General features: G+C 41.6%; 1 protein-coding gene across 1 annotated transcript in view; it reads right to left on the bottom strand.

Moving 5' to 3' along the window:
* Positions 1-13,172: 13,172 nt before the first annotated feature.
* Positions 13,173-19,709, bottom strand: part of PAAF1 (proteasomal ATPase associated factor 1) — a 67,211-nt gene continuing 60,674 nt past the window's right edge. Inside the window, exon 12 of the mRNA XM_069070829.1 lies at positions 13,173-13,718. Within this exon, the coding sequence (XP_068926930.1) occupies positions 13,641-13,718 (78 nt within the window). The 3' untranslated portion in view covers positions 13,173-13,640. The remainder of the gene's footprint in view (positions 13,719-19,709) is intronic.

Below are 19,709 nucleotides of genomic sequence, written 5' to 3'. Positions count from 1 at the left end.
GGTTAGGCTGGACTCTGCTGGGCCAGAGAAGAACAAGAGACAGCTTCAAGGAATACCCAAGCCGGCTGTTACACTGTGTTCTCTCGTTGCCAATGACAACCACCCCAGGGCATTGTGGGAGTTGTATTGTATCCTGATTTCTCTAGAGCAGACAGTGCATTCACCTGGGACCCCTATCGCAAAACACATCTGCCCCAGCGCCTTCTACCCTGCCCCACTCTAAAGTATGGGATGTGAGGGAAAGGAAGACTGACAAGGATGAGGAACGAAGAGTAGGTGATGCTAGTCCTAGGCACTACTCAAGGGGGTTGGGCCTGCTTAGAGATGCTTTAGGGAGCCCTTAGGCAGGGTAGCCCAGGCTAATCTGTGTCCTCAAGCCCAGCCACAGATGCTAACAGTAGTAGAGTTTATATAATAACAACAACTCTCATTTCTAAGGCCCCTTAAGGGCTACAAAGTACTTTCCTCACAAGAATCCTTTGAGTTTTAAGTAGCACAAAAGTGATCACTTCCACTTTCCACATAGCACAACCTAGTCAAACTTTGCACAAATTGCCTAGGACATGGTGGATGGAATCCCTATGTTTGCTGCTGGTCCAGGGATAGGGGATCAGAAGCACAGCCACTCTCCTCACCTTTGTCCTTTGCTAATGATATCATTAATATATAATAGAGCAGGTCCCAAAATTCTTCATGCAATTTTTTTTGGGTGCAGGGGGGAAGGCAAGGCAATTGGGGTTAAGTGACTTACCAGGGTCACACAGTTAGTAAGTGTGTCACGTGTCTTGAGGCTGGACCTGAACCCAGGTCCATCTGACTCCAGGGCCAGTGCTCTATTCACTGTGCCACCTAGCTGCCCCTCTTAGTGCAATTTAAAGTTAGTTAATTCCATGAATGGTAAGCATTAAAGTTTAACACTGTACTAAGACTTTTGAGAAACCGTGTGTGTGTGTGTGTGTGTGTGTGTAGATGTATATACACATATGTTGGGGGTGGGGAATTCAGGTTTTATTATAAATCAACCTCTCTGACCTTTACTTATGTTGGGGGTGGGGAATTCAGGTTTTATTATAAATCACCCTCTCTGACCTTTACTTATTTATCCCACTTAAAGTTTCCACTTACCATTCCACTGAAACTGTTCACTTCCACAGTTACTTATAGTCTCTTAATTAAAAACCTCCGTGGCTGGGTCTCAGTTCTTATTCTTGGCTTCTCTGTAGCCTTTAATGCTCATGACCACCTTCTCCTCCTTCATACTCTTTCTGGGTTTTTGGGACACCACTCTCTCTTGGTTCTCCTTCTACCTATCTGATTCCTCCTCCTGTCTCCTGTAATGTAATGCCAAGGAAAGGCAACTTCCCAGGTTCAAAATACCAGCATAGGTGCTCTCTATTTTATTCAGTGACAAACCAAGAACAGAGAAGATCAAAACATGACATCATTCAAAATACAGCATTCACTAAGCGTGATTAAATAATCTCCAAGTACTACCCCACCCCAGGACCTTCCAATCATTCAATCAATTACAAAGTCTCTGTTCTAAATACTTCTCCACCTCTAGGCTATACCTTAATTAAGTCCACCACAAAGCCCCTCTTCTCAAATGGAGATTAGTTTCCAAACATAGGTGAAGTACCTTCATTTGTCAATCACAGAGCACAATAAGGTCAAAAGTTCCCCACCCCTGGATCACAATTGAATCTACCCCAGAGTTACATCAAGTTTAAACACAGCACTTAATACCCAAATGGAGGTCTTTTCTTCATCTTGACATGAGGCAAGTTCTCAGCAATCTTAGTTCCTGGGGAGACAAGGCTTAGCAAAGCCACAAGATACATTGCCAGTCCCTTCATGAATTTATCCTCTGTCTGTAGAACAGTCCTAGAACCCCTGAACACATTAGCAAAGCCCTCTCCCAGGATTTCTGTAAACATCCAACAAGAAAATCCTTCTTCAGGGCTTCCGAACCAACAGAAAGGTTCCCAGACCCCTGCAACAACAGCACTGTCCTTCACCAGTGGACAGTATTCACTCTGTCTGCAGGACAGTCTCCAGACCCCTGCAACAACAGTACTGTCCCTCACCAGTGGACAGTATTCACTCTCTGTCTGCAGGACAGTCTCAGGGCTTCTTAACCAAATGCCAGGTTCCAGGACTTCTTCAACAAAAGGACTGTCTTTCACCAGTGGACAAATCTGGCAAAACAACATCAAAACAGACAGACAAAGTACCAGCAAAACAGCCATGTCTCCTCAGTCCTTGGCAGCTCAGGGGGCAGGTCTCAAAAGTCCAGGGCAATTCAAAGCGGCCACCAGCAATTCTCTTAGTCTCTCTCTCTCTCCACGAGGTGCTGCTTCCAAAAAGATCTTCCGCCTCCCTCTAGTGTCTCTCCAAATCTACCTCACCAGCTCCTCCCAGTTCAGGACTTTCTTTTCACATCAACAAGCCCATCCCACAGGTGGGATTAACAAACTCTGGGTTTTAACACAATCAATTTGAAAACCAAGCCAATACAGGGGAATCTTTAATTGCCATTACTATCACATCTCCTCAACCAGAGTATACCCTCCAACTGTGGGTGTCCCCCAGGGCTCTGTCCTGGGCTCTCTTCTCCTTCTGTACTACTTCATTGGGTCATCTCATCAGCTCCCTTAGACTTAATTAACATCTCTATGCTGGTGAATCTCAGATCTATTCATCTTGTCTTAACCTCTCTGCTGACCTCCAGTCTCACTTTTCCAACTGCCTTTCAGACGTCTCCAATTGGGTGTCCAGTAGACATCTCAACATGTCTAAAACTAAGCTCATCTCTCCCCCTAAACCCTCACTCCTTCCCACCTTCCCTTACTGTAGTGGGCACCAGCATCTTACCAGGCCCTCAGGCTCACAACCTAGGTGACATCCTGGATTCCTCACTACCTCTCACACCCCATATCCAATTTGTTGCCAAGGCCTGTTGATTTTACCTCTGCAACCTCTCTTGAATATGCTCCCTTTTCTCTATCCTCACTGCCACCATCCTGGTGCTGGACTTCACCACCTCATGACTGACTTCAAAGGGCAGGAAGAGTATTCCTGCTTAGATAATGGAGATGGGGTAAGTCTTCAGCTGCTTCCCTCTCTGCCTCCAGTCACTGGAAAGGGGAATAACTCTGAGGTGGCCATGTCACCCAAACTGGATTCATCAGGTAGCACTCTCCCACACCCATGCTTATGCTATCTGCAGTTTTCTTAGTCTTTCTAGAGGCAAGCATCAGGAAGGAGATAAGTTGAGGCATTTGATACCACCCCATGTCTCTCTCCCTCAAGAAAAATGTATTAGCTTTCCTGAGTGCCTCTCACTTCTTCTGCCTTCTTCCCAAAATGATCCACTAACCAGCCCCTGTTATCTCTATCCACAGACTCCCAGAGCTTCTCTCCAAAACATCCAGGTCTGTGAATCATATGAATTTTTGTGCTTGTAAAGTACTTATAGATAAGGAAACGGAGGTGAGGTTTAGAGAAGAGGGGAGTAACTTTCCCAGTGTCATTCAATTAGTGGCAGAGTAAGGCCTTTTGTAGTGCACTGGAATGATTACTGGTTATGGAGTCAAAAGTCCTAGGTTCAGGTCCTACCTCTGTGACCTACCATCCATGTGGTTCTCTGAGCCTTGGTGTCTTCAGAATGGTTAGGTTAGATTGGATAATTTCTAACATCTCTTCCAGCACTAAATTCTATGATCCTATTATCTGATTCTAACAATAAGAAATCACTGATGGGAAAGGGTAGGGGAGAACTAGACAAATGGCAGAGTAGGAAGAATCAGAAAAGTCCAACTTCCCCTCAACTACTCCAATACCAGTCTAGGAAGAATGTCAAACCAAGCAGTGATCCAAAACCAAAGCAGATTGTATTTCCAGCCCAAGATCATACATTTGGTCTACAGGCAAGTGACCATGGCAGGAACTGTGGAATAGGGGTAGGGCCTGAAGTATCCTTAGGCTAGTAGCAAGATGTGCCCAGAGCTGATCTCAGACCCAGTTCCTAGCCCAAGCCAGCAACACAGGGTCTCCCAGAAGAGTCAGAAGTATGAACTCAGTACCCAGAGCTCCTAGTTGAGCTGTCAATGCCAGGTTGTCCAGAGTAGATTGTGAACTCAACCTCAGGCTCAGAACAGGTCTAGGCCAGCAGCCCAGTCCTTTCACAGAGCAGACCATAGACCCAGCCCCAAGGGCAGAACAGAGTTGGGTGAGCAATATGGCTGCTCTAAACCTCTTGAGCCTTCCTGCTAGATGACAGGGGCTAGGGCCAATGACTGTCTACTGGAGCTATCAGAGGACCTATTATAGTTTGCAAAACCTATGGACCTTCATTTTCAGTTTTTAGAAACTGGGATAAGTCTGCAGCTATGGTACCTTGATCCATATAGGATATATGGGGTATAGAGCTTGGAAATTCCAGAAGGGCAGCAATCCAACCATGTCCTTGATGTGACTGCACAGGTCAGTTGAAAGTGTGTAACTCCCTGACTCAGGGTGTCCCTATGATCCTTAAGAAGCACATAAATCGATACCTAATTTATGTAGCAGCAGGACCTCAGATAACACAGGCCAGGAGTATACAGAATTACAAGACCACCAGAAATGCACAGATCCTGGCCCTAACGCAAAGAACCAGGGAACAAGGCTAGAAGAATGAAAAAAGAGAAAAAGAGAAAAATGTGTTATGATGCCAAGAACTCTCTGGATACAAGCCCAGATGAGGAGAAAAACTCACCCATAAAATGGAAGAGGACAGCAGAACAAATTAGAGAGTCAAATCCAGCAACAGCTTATTTAAAACCAACATGATTGGAACATAGATCTACACTGAGTTAAAAATAAAAGGCTAGAGCAAAATCTATCATGCTTCAGCTGAACTCATAAAAGCAGGGGTAGAAATCATGATTTCAGACAAAGTAACAGCAAAATTAAAGTTGACTTAAAGAGAGAAAATAATTTTATAGCATTAATATTATAAAGACAAACAATTTTGAAATACTTAAGAACTGTGATCAATCTTTGTAAAAGCTAATTGATGTTAATTGGTTAGATGGAATTAGTGTGCTAGTCACTGGTGGCTACATTTCTATGGTTACTGGAGATTTGTAAAAAACAAAAATTAATGTGGGTATTGATAAAGTATTTCTTTGGTCAAGAACTGCTTACTCATATTTTTTTACTTAATTGTGGTAACTTCTCAGAGAAACCGCCCAATCTTTTTATCTGCCCCAATTCTGAGCCTACTTTGATCCATGGTTTTGAGCAGAGACTTTCCTTTTTGCCTCTGTATGCTCAGCACCAGTTGTAGTTGTTTTTTGTCACTGAACACCTAGTAGGTGCTTCATGTTTCCCAAATTATTAAATTCCACATAATTTTGGTTAGACCCTTTTCCCACCACCATTATGGCAAGGATGCATTTGTGAGGCAAAATCCTGACTGGCTGCTTTGGGGAAGGTGGAATACCCCAGACTAAGGTAGGGTAACTGGATCAATGTCCTAGGGTGCTGATATATGTTCTTCCTTGGAGCCCCCTGTCACTAAATCTACTCCTTTGCATGACTCCAGGCTGTAGCCCCTGGGGTTTTGCCAAGAGCTCTTTTCCAACACTTAGCACATTATACAATAGCATATAGTGGTATATAGTAGGCACATAATAAATGTTGCCTGCTTGACTTGGCTCAACTTCCTCTAAACACTCTTGATCCCCTGTGAATGAAGGCCAACCTTCATTCCCCTTCCACCTCTGCTTCTGACTTTTTGGACTTTGCCACCATTTGTCAGTTGCCATCTTGCCCTGGAAATTCTCTTAGTGCCTAGGGCCTCCTCAGCCTAGAATATCTGTTGAGTTTCGGGGGCTTAGGGGTCCTCGAGACCCCAAAATACTGACACGTCAGTTCCTGCTGAATGAATTTGACTCAAGCCTTCTCTCAGCCAAAGTAAAACAAAGTTTATTAAAGATTCACCATAATGAGTAGACTCTTAAGGAGCCTAAGTATTTGTGATGCTTGTATTGACAAGCAGGCCAGAATAATCTGACACAGACTGAGTCTGGGCTTGATTCAGTCTCAGCCCCTTCATGGAGGCAAGATGGATCTTCTATACAGAAAGACTCTGGGAGGGATCTGGGGTTTAGGGAGGGTCTTGAGGAGGAGTCTAAAGAGGAACTTGATGGGACTGAGGTCAGACTCCAGGAATGGGATTAAGGGTAGGAAATAACTGAAGGCTACCTGGAGATGACAGACAACTGAGGGCTAGGCTAATTTAAGGGAAACAGATTTGGGTTTAGATATTTTGATAGAATCAAGGTTGGGAAGAAGCTGGACCATGAAGGGCTAGACTAGGTTAAGAGTAACAGAGATTTGGCCCTAGTGATAATGAAAGGCTTATGGCCTCAGGCAAATACCTTATCGAGTGGGAAGATTCAAGGGGGTTCCCAGAGCCTAAACCCCATCATTTCCATACAATTCTGTAGCCTTCTTACCCTGAAATATCTCTTCACCAAGTTGTTCCCTTCTTCTATTGCTGAGCTCCTCCTGGGGCCTCCATTTTGGGGAGGGGCTCAGATGAGCCAAACTTCATTTCTCTCCCAGCAGTGCTTTTGGCTTTCTGCCATCTTCTTTCCAGCTTACATTTTGTGTGCTGCCTTGCCTGATGAGAATGCAAGTTCCCTTAGGACAGAGTCCTTGGCGGTTTGAAGTTGTATCCTCATTGTTTAGCACAGTATCTACTAGTCGTAGTACGTACTTAATAAATGTTTGTTGCTTGCCTGCTTGCTTGCCCTTGTACCCACCTGCCATCGACAGCACCTTCTGCCTATAGTAGGGGTCTAGGCTGAACTGTGGAATTAAAGGCTGAACTCTCTTGAGGAGAAAGTAAAAAGTACATTTCATTCTGCATTTAGAGTTCATCAGTTCTCTCTCTGGAAGTGGATAGCATTTTTCATCATGGGTCCTTTGGAATTGTCTTAGATCATTGTCTTGATCAGAATAGCTAAGTCTTTTATAGTTGATCGTTCTTACAATGTTGCTATTACTGATGGGGTATGGGCTCTGGGAGCCCCCTTGCCCTCTCCTTGAGTCCTTGGGGTACAGGCTCTGGCAACCCCCCTTGGACTCTGATTAAATAGTCTCATTTGATAAGGCATTTGAATGAGGCAATAAGCCTTATTTTGAGACATAGAGACAGAAACTGGCCATGTGGATGAAACACCAGTGGTGGGAGTAGCTGGTAGTGGCATAAGCAACAGCAGCTTTGGGAGCTTTCAAACCAGAGATGGTAAGGGGACCTAGCAACTGGTCAGAAAGAGATTACAGGGTACCCCTGTGCTAGCACTGGACACAGGATCAGACACTGGCAACTCCATTGCCAGCACCCACTTCTGAGTCATAATTCAAGGGTAGAGAAGAATACTTTTGGTCAAGAGGGAGTAGAAGCCCTGAAGTATTACTTCTGATCCCAAGGGATTAGGGCCCCTTCCTGGATAAGGACCAGAGTACAGAGTGAGAGATGTTGCTTATGTCACACCTTCCCTATTAACTCTAGGATCAATTATTTTTTCATCTTTATCTCATTCTTTTAAAATAACCATTATTTTTACAAGTTTTATAATGTGCATAATGGTACATGAGCATGCTTAAATTTAAAAACAAGTACATCTGCATTTTGGGAGTGCATGCTCAATCATTTATTTATTTTTACTTAGAAGGGTATATAATCAAAGAAAAGTTTGGAAACCACTACTCTAGATACATCTGCTCTAGTCTGTGTAATAGTTATTACTATTAGTTTTTTATTTTATTACAATTAGTTTATTACAATTAGTCTTGAATTGAATGCTTTTTAAGGGTAATTAAATTGTTAAAGACCCTTGAAGACGTTTCTTTCTAGCTTGAGAAGTGACAAAGCTATCATGAGACTGAAATTAGAGGGCAGCATTTTCCATTAGGATAGCAATTTTTATATATCTCTGGAGAGACAGGTATGTGGAGAGTTGGAGAGGCCTACAGCAGCAGCAGCAGTAATATATGGAAGATGCTTTCTAGGAGACTGGATTTAATCCCTGTAGTGGTTAGAACTTTTAACTTTCCCCCAGATCGCTGCTTATTAAAAGAATCCAACAGTGAGTGACTAAGTTATGACTATTTGTTAAAAGACACTCAAACAATGTTGAATTTATCCTCATCTTTGTTTCTGCCTATGCAACAGGTAACGCGGCTCATTGTTAAGTTTCTCTTTTATATTTTGCTTTTTAGTTATTTGCAATTTTTAATAATAGTTTTTGAGATAAATGATAGTTTTGTGTCCTGATTTGGAGTTTTTATTTGCTTTCCGGTCTGTTATCAGGGTAAGAATGCTATAAATTTTGTTAAATTTTATTTTTAATATAATTTGGTAATTGTATTTGGCTAGTAATGTTTTTTAAGCTTTCTAACTTTTCAGAGAAGAAAAGGTACATGGTGCAGAGATCACTGCCCTAGATTAAAACCCTCTTGAGCTAATTTTATAATCTCCAAGCCCAGAGGCTGATTTATATCAAGAGCTTGTGGGTTTTCTCTAGTCTCTGAGGCAAGATCACAAGAGGAGGATTTGAGGCAGAGATTATAAGAGAAGGGAAATCAATTTAACCCACTTCAAAGGGAAGAGGGGAAAGTGCCCTCTACAGTGATGTCTGATGGTAATCAACTGGAATTCTGGCTCCTTCTATATGTGAAAACTTTCATGCCCCATATGGACCTCATGTATTAACCAATCCCTGGCATCTCCTTGCCTGGGACATCAGAGAATGTCTGTTAGGCATGCCAGTTACAATTTGCCCCTCCCTATAAAACTCATGGTCATTAGCACTGTTGCGCTGGTGTAGAGATGACAAAGGACACAAGCCTTCCTACCCACTGATTAAGAGTGATGAGAGTTTGGGAAAACTAGATATGCCAATTCCAGAGGAAACCTGTCAAAGAACCATGATCAACTCCCTTTGTCTTCTTCCTATGACTTGAACAGCACAGGAGGCTCAAACTGAACATATCCCAAACTGAATTTGTTGTCTTTTCACCCAAACACTCCCCTTTTCTACCTTACCTATTACTTTAGAAGATCTCATAGTCCTCCCAGTCACCAAGGCTCACAACCTAGGTGTCAACCTCAACTCCTCTCTCTCACTTCCCATAGCTTGTTGTTCATCCTTTGTTTTCAAAGAGAATCAATGATATCACAATGTTGGAGTTGGGTTACAGTATGTTCTGCTGTGGCTAATCAAGCCAAATGAGTTCAGAAGGCTCAACCATACGTCAGGCACAAGTAGTCCATTAGAACATATGGAATTGTGGTATCTCTGGATTTGCACAGCTCACATTTCCTTTGTATTATTGCAATTCTGCCTTGCTCATGAAGTACAGCACTTTCTTTAAAGTAGGTATGCTGCCCTGGGCAGTCCTGTGCCATGTCTCCCCTATGTCTCACAACTAAAGTTCTTCAGATACCTTGGGAGTGTCCTTGTACCACTTCTTCTGACCACCATGTGAATACTTGCCTTGTGCAAGTTCTCCCTAAAATAGTCTTTTAGATGAGTATGTGTTTGGCATTCAGGCTACATGGCCAAACCATCAGAGCTGAGCTCTCTGTAGAAGCATTTGAATGCTTGACAATTCAGCTTTGGAGAAGACCTCAGTGTCTGGTACTTTATCTTGCCCGGTAATATTCAGAATCTTCCTAAGACAATTCAAGTGGAATCAATTCAGTTTCTTGGCATGGCACTGAGGTTTCACAGGCTTACAACTGTGAAGTCAGCACAATGCCTCTGTAGACTTTCAGTTTGGTAGGCACACTAACACTTCTCTTCCACACTTTCTTTTGGAGTCTTCTAAATGCTGAGCTATCTCTGACAATGCGTGCATCAATCTCTTCATCTATATGGATATCCCTTGAAAGTACACTGCCAAGGTAAGTGAACTTATCCAAAGAATTCAAAATTTCCCCATTTACTGTGACCAATAATTCCATGTACGGTTGGTGCAGTGCTAGCTGGTAGAGGACCTTTGTTTCCTGGGTACTGTCAGGTCAAAATTAGCACAAGAGGCAGAGAATCAATCTATACTTTGTCACATTTCAACCTCAGAGGCTGCACTGAGTGCAAAATCATCTGCAAACAAAGTTGTACACCAACTCTCCTTTCTCTTAGGTCTTGGCTTCTAGCTTTCTCGAGTTAAACAATTTACTCTCAGTTCAGTAGCTGACCTTGATGCTGTTTTTGTCCTTGTTGAAGGAACCGACAACATTACACAAAACATTATGCTAAAAGGCATGGGAGCAAGCACACAGCCCTACTTCACTCCACTAGTGAATGGAAAAATGTCAGAGCATCTTCTTTCATGCAGAACCCATGTGAGCATGCCACCATGAAACTGGTGTACAATACTGATGAACTTCTCCAAGCAACTAAATTTCACCATGATCATCTATAAGCCTTCATGACCGACAGTATCAAAGGCCATGGTCAGGTCAACAAATGTTGTGTACAGACATTTGTTGTGCTCCTGCCATTTCTCCTGGAGTTGTCGGGCAGTAAACACCATGTCCGTGTTCCTTGACCCTTTCTGAAGCCACATTGGCTCTCAGGCAGATGACCATCTTTCAGGTGAAGGATCAGTCAATTAAAGAGGACTCTAGCAAAAATCTTGTGAGGAATGATGGATTTCCCATGATTGTCACAGGTCAGCCTATTATCTTTTCCCTTATAAAGATGGACAATGGAGGCATCTTTGACCTTCCAAGGGATACTTCCTCTTGCCATATAATCCAGAAGATTTCAGTTTCTGTAAGATCAGAAGACCCCTTGCCTTGCAGTTCTGTACTTGAATGGAATCATTGTCAGGAACTTTGCCACTCAAGAGGAACCTGAAGACATTTGATGCCTTTTCTTCAGCAGGAAGTTTGACTGGAGAGGGATTGTCTACAACTTGAAGCATACAGTCAATGGCTTCAGCACTGGTTGATAACAATTTGTTGAGAACACTATGGAAGTGTTTGGCCCATATCTCCAGGATCACATCCTTATTACTGATTAGTGTGGTTCATTCAGCACTGAGTAATTAAGATGCACCAGATGTCTTTGGCCTATATCTTCAGGGCATTGTAGAAGCACTTTGAATTGTTGCTGTCACTGTAAAATTTAATCTCATTTGCCTTCTTACTGAGTCAAGAATCCTGCATTCTCTAAGCTTTGTTTGTACTTTCCTTCTGATGGAGTTAAATGCTGCCTTCTTAGAGACAGATGAGCTCTCCTGCTGGTAAACCCTGTGGAGTTCACAGTTTTGGTTTAGCAGCTTCTGAATTTCCCCCTCATTTTCATCAAGCATATGTTGAAGTTTGTGAGCATTCTGACTCAGGTAAGCCACTCTCGTCACTGCCCATAGCTGATTTATTGCTAACACTTGTCTTTCGTATCTTAACAACATTGCTACTAAATACCTCCTTCTCTCCTTTGACACTGTCACCACCCTAGTGCAGGCCTTCATTCAGACTATTATAACAGACTGCTAGTGAACCTCCTTGACTCATCTCTCCCCAATATGCATTATTCTCCACTCAAACTGATCCTCCTACAATGTTTGACCACCTATTCAATAAAATCCAGGTAGCTTCCTATTGCCTCAAGTATCAAACATAAAAGCCTCTGGCTTTTAAAGTCCTCCATAACCTTTTCCCTTCCTACTTCTTAGTACCTTCCACATGCTCTGTGATCCAGTGACACTGCCTTGCTGTTTCTCCTACCACACATGACATCTCCTGACCCCAAGTATTTTCACTTGCTGTCTTCCATCCCTGGAACACTCTCATCTCTACCTCAATTTCTCTGGCTTCTTTCAAGTCTCAGCTAAAATCCCACCTTATGCAAGAACCCTTTCCTATTATCCCTTAATGGTAACAGTGCCTTTCCTCTATTTCCAATGTATCCTGTCTATACCTTATTTGTATGTAGTGTTTTGCATGTTGTCTATGAGCAACTTGAGAACAGGGACCATCTCTTAAACTTCTTTGTATCCCCAGTGCTTGCTTATTAGCACAATTTCTGGCACATGGCTAGTGCTTAATAAATGCTCACTGAATGATTTGTTGCCTACTCTGCCCTCCTCACCCCGCAGCCTCTGGCCCTTTAATACCCATTAGGTCAAATATGCACCTCTGCATTAAGATCCTAGCTGTCTCATTTAGCATTTGAGAGCAGACATTAAGGTCATGGGTTTTACTATTTAGCAATCGATTGCCAAGTCTTATTGATTCTACCTTCATAATACCATGTTAGCTCAGGCTTTCATCACTTTCTTATGTCATTACAATAGCCTCTTAAATTGTTCTCTTTGCCTCCATCACTCTTCTAATTCATCCTCTACAAAGCTTCCAAGGTGACACTGCTAAAATTAAAATCTGTCCATGTCATTTCCATGCTGAATAAACTACAATGGTTCCCTTTACTTCTAGGATCAAATGTAAAGTCCTTGGGTTAAGCATTTAAAGCTCTAATTCTAATCTGCCTTCCGAGGTTTAGTATACATTATCTTCCTTAATGCTCTCTTTGGTCCAAACAGATCTTCTTCCTATTCCTCACATGACACTCCATCTCCTATCTGTACAGGCTGTTCCCCATATCTAGAATTCATTTCCTCCTCATCTCCACCTGTTAAAATTCCTAGTTTCCTGCAAAGCTCATCTCAAACACCCCTTTCTATAGGAAGCCTACCCTGACCCTTCTAAATACTAGTGCTTCTCCCCAAAAACTGTCTCATTTTATAAATATATTTATTTATATGCAAGCTATCTCTCTCAATAGAATGTAAACTCCTTGAGGCTAAAAATCGTTTTATTGGGTTTTGGGTTTTTTTTTTTTTTGGTATCCCTAGTCCCTACCCATGCTTGAATACAAAAGGAACTTAAATACTTGGTGTCTGATTGACTGGTCATATAATCTAAGCCCTCATTTTACAGATATAGCCCAGACAGAGGAAGGAACTTACCCAAAGCCACACAACTAATAATAATATCTGGGGTTGGAACCCAGGCACCTCTGTCTCCAAATCTGAAACCACTGTGCTTTTCAGCTTTGGAGCTATAACTGATCATGTGGGAAAACACGAAACAAGATTTCTCCTGATGTCTTCAAATGCTTCTCCTTTATTTCCTTCATGGGGGGTGGCTTTGATTCTCTGGTTCCATAAGAACATTCAATGGACTTGATGTCTCAGAACACCGAACTGCACACACATAGTGAACAAAGTCCTGCAGAGAAAGGGGTTCCCCTTCTACATCGATGAGGCCACATTAACTATTGAACTGAGGGAATAGGGATGTGCTGACTGTGGTGCAGGGGAAAGGAGGAGTGGATTGTTAATGCTGATAGAAATTACATGTTTGGTCAGATCCAAGTGGCTATCTGTGTGGGCTGAAACAAGCCAGAAGTCAAATGGAGGACAGTATTTGGGTCTTTCTGGTTCTATGAACAGAGCCCGAGCATGTTGTGCATGCTCAGTGTACAGGGTCTATGGTCCCAATGAGGCCAACAGGGTCTCAGCTCCCTGGTGATGGAGGATTCTGGTTTCTGACCAATCAGCTCTTTGAATTATCAGAGGTCAGAGAGCTGATAACGGCGCACAAGACCATCTCGACAGCAGGTGTAGATCTGCTTCTCCCATGTGGACACCTAAAAAACAAGCATTTATAATTCATAAGGAAGCTGGGATTCTACTATTTCTTCCCAAATACAGTCACCCCACCAGCCTAAAAGCTGTTCCTATTTCTATTGTGTTTTTTGTTTACAAAGGGTATTCCTCACAATGGCCCTATGAGGGGGACAATAAAAATATCACTGTCCTCATTTTCCTTTTTTTTTTTTTGCTTTTTTTGGAGGGGGGAAGGCAGGGAAATTGGGGTTAAGTGACTTACCCAAGGTCACACACTGGCTAGTATTAAGTGTCTTGAGGTCACATTTGAACGCAGGTCCTCCTGACTCCAGGGTCGGTACCTAGCCACTGGGGAACTAGCAGTAACATAGCTAGTAAATGACAGACTCAGGACCTGAACCCATGTCTTATGATTTCAAGTCTAGTGTTTTTTCCATTGAGACATTTTGTTTCTCAAACTCTTAAAAAAAATTTTTTTTATTATGGATTTAATCAACCAAAAAAAATTCCAGTACACAAAATATTTCTGTATGCAAAAAAGAGGATTGTGTAGGAAACAATGAACTTGTGTAGTGCCTGGTTTTCCCATCCCCCAACCTCAGCCCTCCCTCAGGGAAGTGAGCAGACTGCCAGGTCAGTTCTACCCTCTCCCAATGGATGTGGGCCCTTCCCCAGCCAGCACACCTTCACAGAGGTAGGCGGGCTTCTGGGTCAGGGAGACTTGGCTCTGGCAGGAATTTTGAGGTGTGTACTGACCAATTACTGTTCTTGGCCTCTGCAAGTTTCTGCTTGCATGGAATCCTTTTAAAAAGCCTACATATTGCCCCTGAAGAGCACTGTCTGATCTGGGCATGACCCCGGCAGTCCCCCATAAAGTCTTCTTTCAAATTTTACTCTTGGGGATCTTTTGTCTTGCTCTTTTCGGCACAACACTTGTTACATTTTATTTACAAGTTTACATTAAATTTAGTAAAGTAACAACTAGATCACCCTGTTTGAAAAATCTTTGTTTTCTCTGAAGACAGGAAAATAGGTAAAAGGATTATAGATTCCTAGAAAGTTCAAGGAACCTCTGAGACCATCCAGTCTGACCTACACTTTAACTCTGTTTTTCCTCTAACATGTCACTGATCAATGATCATTCATAACTTCCATATAAAGATCTCTAGGGATGTGGAACTTACTACTTCCCAGGGCAGCACATTCTACTTTTGGTTTGTACCAGTTTGAGGTTTTTTCTTTATATCAAGTTGAACTCTTCCTCTCTTACTTCTGTACTCCTAATTGAATTATCTGGGATCAAACAGATCAAAACTGATTGATTGCTCCATGACAATCCACCATGTATTAGAAAATGCCCTCACTATGTTTTTTTCTTCTTCAAGATAAACATACTTTGTTCCTTCAACTAATTTTCATATATTAGTCATACTTTATCTGATACCTCCTGACTTACTTTGGTCCTACTGTGATATTTCCTGCTCCCTATTGCCACTTCTGGACCCTCCCTCTACTGCCATCTTAATAATCTCTGTTCCTTTAAGGCTTCCTCTATTCAAACTGTGGCTTTTATCTACTGATTCCCAGGTCATTTTCCTTCCTTTGACAATGGGTGCAGTGCCTACTTCATTGTTTCTCTCCACTCCAAAACCTGTACTCAGACAAAAGGACTTCAACATCCATGTTGATGCTCCCTCAAATACCCTAACTTCTTAATTCTTCAATCTATTTAACTCCTATGCCCGTTCTACCTCAACTACAAACAGGAATGGTCACACCCTTGATCTTGCTATCACTCACAAATGTTTCAAGAACTCTGATCTTTTATCTGATCATAATCTCCTATTATTCCATCTTTTCCTTATGGCTTGCTTTTCCTAAATGTACCCTTCATTCTCACAGTTACCTCCATTCCCTCCACCTGTCAGTAATTTTCCAGGCCATCATCATGTGCTCTGGCTACAGTCTCTTCCCCTCCCCATCTATACTTCTTAGTGAACCAGCTCAACTTTACACTATTACCTGCTGAACTTCTTGCTTCCTTGCACTACCACTGATCATGCCTTGCCAAATGTCAACCCTACAATATTTCCACAATTTACCTGCTCCACTCCTACTTGCGTGCTGCTAAATAGAACTAGAGAAAGTCAAGAAACCATTCTGATTGGTCTTTCACAAATTTATGTTATATAATTTCAACTGAGCATTTACTGAAATAAGGCAATCTTTACAATCCTTTCTAATTCTCTATCATATCCACTATAAGAATGATTAAAAACTTCTTCTTCTTGGCTCAAGTCTTCCATAGAACTTCCTCCTTTACTCTCTCAGTTGACTATCTAGCCTCCTACTTTACTAAGAAAATCGAGGCAATGGGTTACTTTCTATCTCATCTCACAATCCCCTGATATCTCCCACTATATCCTCCTTACTCCAACTTTAATAATGAAGTTGCCCTTCTTCTTGCCAAGGTCTACCCTTCTACACATTCCCCTTGATATCACCCCCTCCATCTTCAACCAGTAGCATTGTAAATAGAGCACTGGGCCTGGAGTCAGGAAAATCTTGAGTTCCAATCTAGCTTCAGGCACTTATTAGCAGGGCAAGTCACTTATTTCATTTGCCTCAGTTTTCTCATAAGTAAAATGTCTGTAATAATAGCATTTACCTCCCAGGGTTATTAGGATGATCAAATGAGATAATATTTTCAAAGTACTTAGCACAGTGCCCGGAACATAATAGGTACTATATAAATGTTAGCTATTATTATTATTATCCCATTTGCAACTGTGTATTTCTTTCCATCTTATTTTCTTACACTTATTCTTCTCTTTTTCCCCTTGCTTCCTCTTTAAGAGTCTGTTTTGCTTCTGCCAATACCTACCTTAATCTGTCTCCCTTCTATTCTCCCCTTAACCCTTTCCTCCTTATTTGCCTTTTGGGTAAAATGTACTTCTTTTTTCTTCTTTCTTTTTGCGTTTTGGAGGGGGAAGGTAGGGCAATTGGGGTTGACTTGTCCAAGGTCACATGGCTAGTTTTTTGTGTTAAGTGTCTGAGGCCGGCTTTGAACTCAGGTCCTCCTGACTCTAGGGCCAGTGCTCTATTCACTGTGCCACCTAGCTGCCCCCTATAATGTATTTCTGTACCCAACTGTATATAAATGCATTCTTCCTTCCTCTAACCAGTTTAGATGAGAGTAAAGTTCAAGTGTTATCCATTTCCTCCTGATATACTGCTCCTTCCTTGTTGTATAAACTACTTTTTGTACACCCCATTTATGTGAGAGAATTTTCCCCATTCTTCATATCCCTTCCCTTTTCCCAGGGCATTTCTCTTCCCTATCCATTCCATTCTTCTTTTGAGATCTTCTAAACACAAGAGAAGAAAACCCATATTCTCTGTCTAATCCAACTCCCTCTATGATTCTTGGTGATGATAAAGTTCTGAGGAGTTCCACATATCTCTCATAAGAATGTACAGTTTAGCCTTGTTTAGTTCCTTATGATTTTTCACTCATTTAAGTTTTTTATGTTTCTCTTAACTCCTGTGTTTGAACTTCATATTTTCTACTTAGTGCTGTTCTATCAGGAATGCTTGGTAGTCCTTTTATTTCAATAAATAGCCTTTTTTCCCCTTTGTAGGATTATACTCAGTTTTTGGGGGTAGATTATTTTTAGTTGTAAGTCTAGATCCTTTGCCTTTTGGAATATCATATTCTAGGGTCTCCACTCCTTATAAGTACTGGCTGCTAAATCTTAGGTAATTCTGATTGTGACTCCATACTATGTGAATTCTTTCTGGATGCTTGCTGTGTTTTTTTCCATGATCCAGGAGCTTAGGATTTTGGCTATATTTCTGGGAGTTTTCATTTGGGGTTTCTTTCAAGAAGTGACTGGTTGATTCTTTCAATTTCTAATTTACCTTCTGGTGCTAAGACATCTGGACATTTTTCTTTGATGATTTCCTGAAATGATGTCTAGGCTCATTTTTTATTCATGGCTTTCAGGTAGCCTAATAATTCTTAAATGATCTCTTCTTGGTCTGTTTTCTATGTCAGTTTTTCCTATAAAATATTTTACTTTTTTTAAGTCTTTTGACTATGCCTTATTATTTTTTGGTGTCTCACGGAATCATTCGCTTCCATTTGGTCAATTCTAATTTTAAGGAATTATTTCCTCCAGTAAAGTTTTGTATCTCCTTTTCCAAACTATTAATTCTCTATTCATACTTTTCTTCCCTATCTCTTTTCCCATCTGTTTAAAAAAAAGTTTTGAGTTCCAATTTTTATCCTTCCCTCCTCTCCTCCATCCTTATAACAATAAGCAATCTGATATAGGTTATACTTGTGCAATGTTTCCATGTTAGTCATTTTGTGCAAGATGACTCAAAAAAAATGATAGCAAAAAGGAAAGAAAGAAGGAAAGAAAAAAAAGGGAGGGAGGAAGGAAGGGGAAAATAGTATGTTGAAGTCTGTATTCAGACAACATCAATTCTTCAGACAGCATTTTTCATCATGTGTCCTTTGGGGTTGTCTTGGATCACAGTTTTGGATCACAGTTTTTCACTGTACAATCCATTTGGTTTTTAAAATAATTTTTTATCGCCTTCTTTTAACTCTTGCTTTAATTCTTTTAGGAATTCTTGTTGAACTTGTGTCCAAGCTACGTTTTTCTTTGAGGTTTTGCCTATAGAAGTTTCCAAGTAATTTTCTTCTTTTGTGTTTGTGTCTTAAACTCCCTGTGGCCATAATAGCTCTTTATGTTCAGAATATTTTTTTGTTCGTTCATTCTTTCAGCCTACTTCTTGACTTTGGACTTTATATATTAGTATTGGGCTCAGCATACACTGAGGGCTGGGAGGAATTTCTGTCCTCTTATATCCTTCTGTACCTTTTATAGCTCATGCCAGGACCTGCAAGTTTTCAGAGAGCCCAAAGTGGTGTGATTTGGTGGGAGGTCTGTTTAGTGTTCTCCTAGTCTGAGTGCTACAAGTTCACAGCCCAGGTTTGGGTTTATGAGCTTATTTCTGATTGGGAATTCAATAGACTACTACTTGATTCGACCATTACTAGCTAGCAGGAAGAGGGTTTGAAAGTTCAGGGAAACTAAAAAGCTCCCTCTGGTTTGGGATGTTCTCTACTCCTAGGATCAGACACTCACAGCTGCCATTTACTTCTCAGAACTTGTTCTATGCTCAATATACAAAGGCCAACATTTACACTTGCTCCTCTCTGCACTGGGTGGTAGACAGGAGAGCTGCTAGATACCACCTGTTCCTGCACCAGGCATTTTGCTCAAGAATCCCCTGGGGTCTCTTCCTGATGCCCTGTCCAGCTCCTCTCTTAGTCCCTAATAGCTGGAATGATACTTCCCACAACCACTACATGATCTTAACAGTTCCCTCTCCAATATTTGTATACCTCTCTGTCCAGCTCCCTAAGTCTGGAGAAATGATTTACTTGGCTTTCCTGAAAAGAATTTGACCTAGTACATTCTCTAGATTTTTGTTAAGGAAGTGTGGGGAGAGAACAAGACATCTTCTCTGTCATCTTGGCTCTGCCCTACCCAACTCTCCTCATTTTCATGGCTTACCCCTAGAAAAAGATGTCATTTTGACTGCCCCTGCTCTTCCCTCACTTCTCAATGCTTTGCTTAGGTTTCTCCATTGCCTCTCCTGTCACTTGCTAAACGCTTTGCAATTAAGCTTCTGACTTCATCAATCAAACTGTTCTTTTCAAGGTTACCAATGTTCTTAATTGCCAAATCCAGTGTCCTCCTCAAAATCCTCATTCTTCTGAAGCATTTAATACTGTTGACCATATTCCCTTTCTGTGGCTGCTGTTCTTAGAATTTTTGCAACATTCTTCTCTCTTGGTTCTCCTTTGTGACCACTCCTCCATTTCTTCTGTTAGATCATCAAACATGCCATATCCCCTAACTGCAGAAGTCCCTTAAGTCTCAGTTGAGGGTGTTCTTCTCTTTTCTCCTCACTTGGTGGCCTTATCAGTTCCC

This window comes from Petaurus breviceps, unplaced genomic scaffold, assembly GCF_028583685.1.
Source record: "Petaurus breviceps papuanus isolate PSGF00001 unplaced genomic scaffold, PetGlider_PUasm1.0 90823, whole genome shotgun sequence".
NCBI lineage: Eukaryota > Metazoa > Chordata > Mammalia > Diprotodontia > Petauridae > Petaurus > Petaurus breviceps.
The sequence above is the reverse complement of the archived record's forward strand: the minus strand, read 5'-3'. Positions and strand labels throughout refer to the sequence as shown.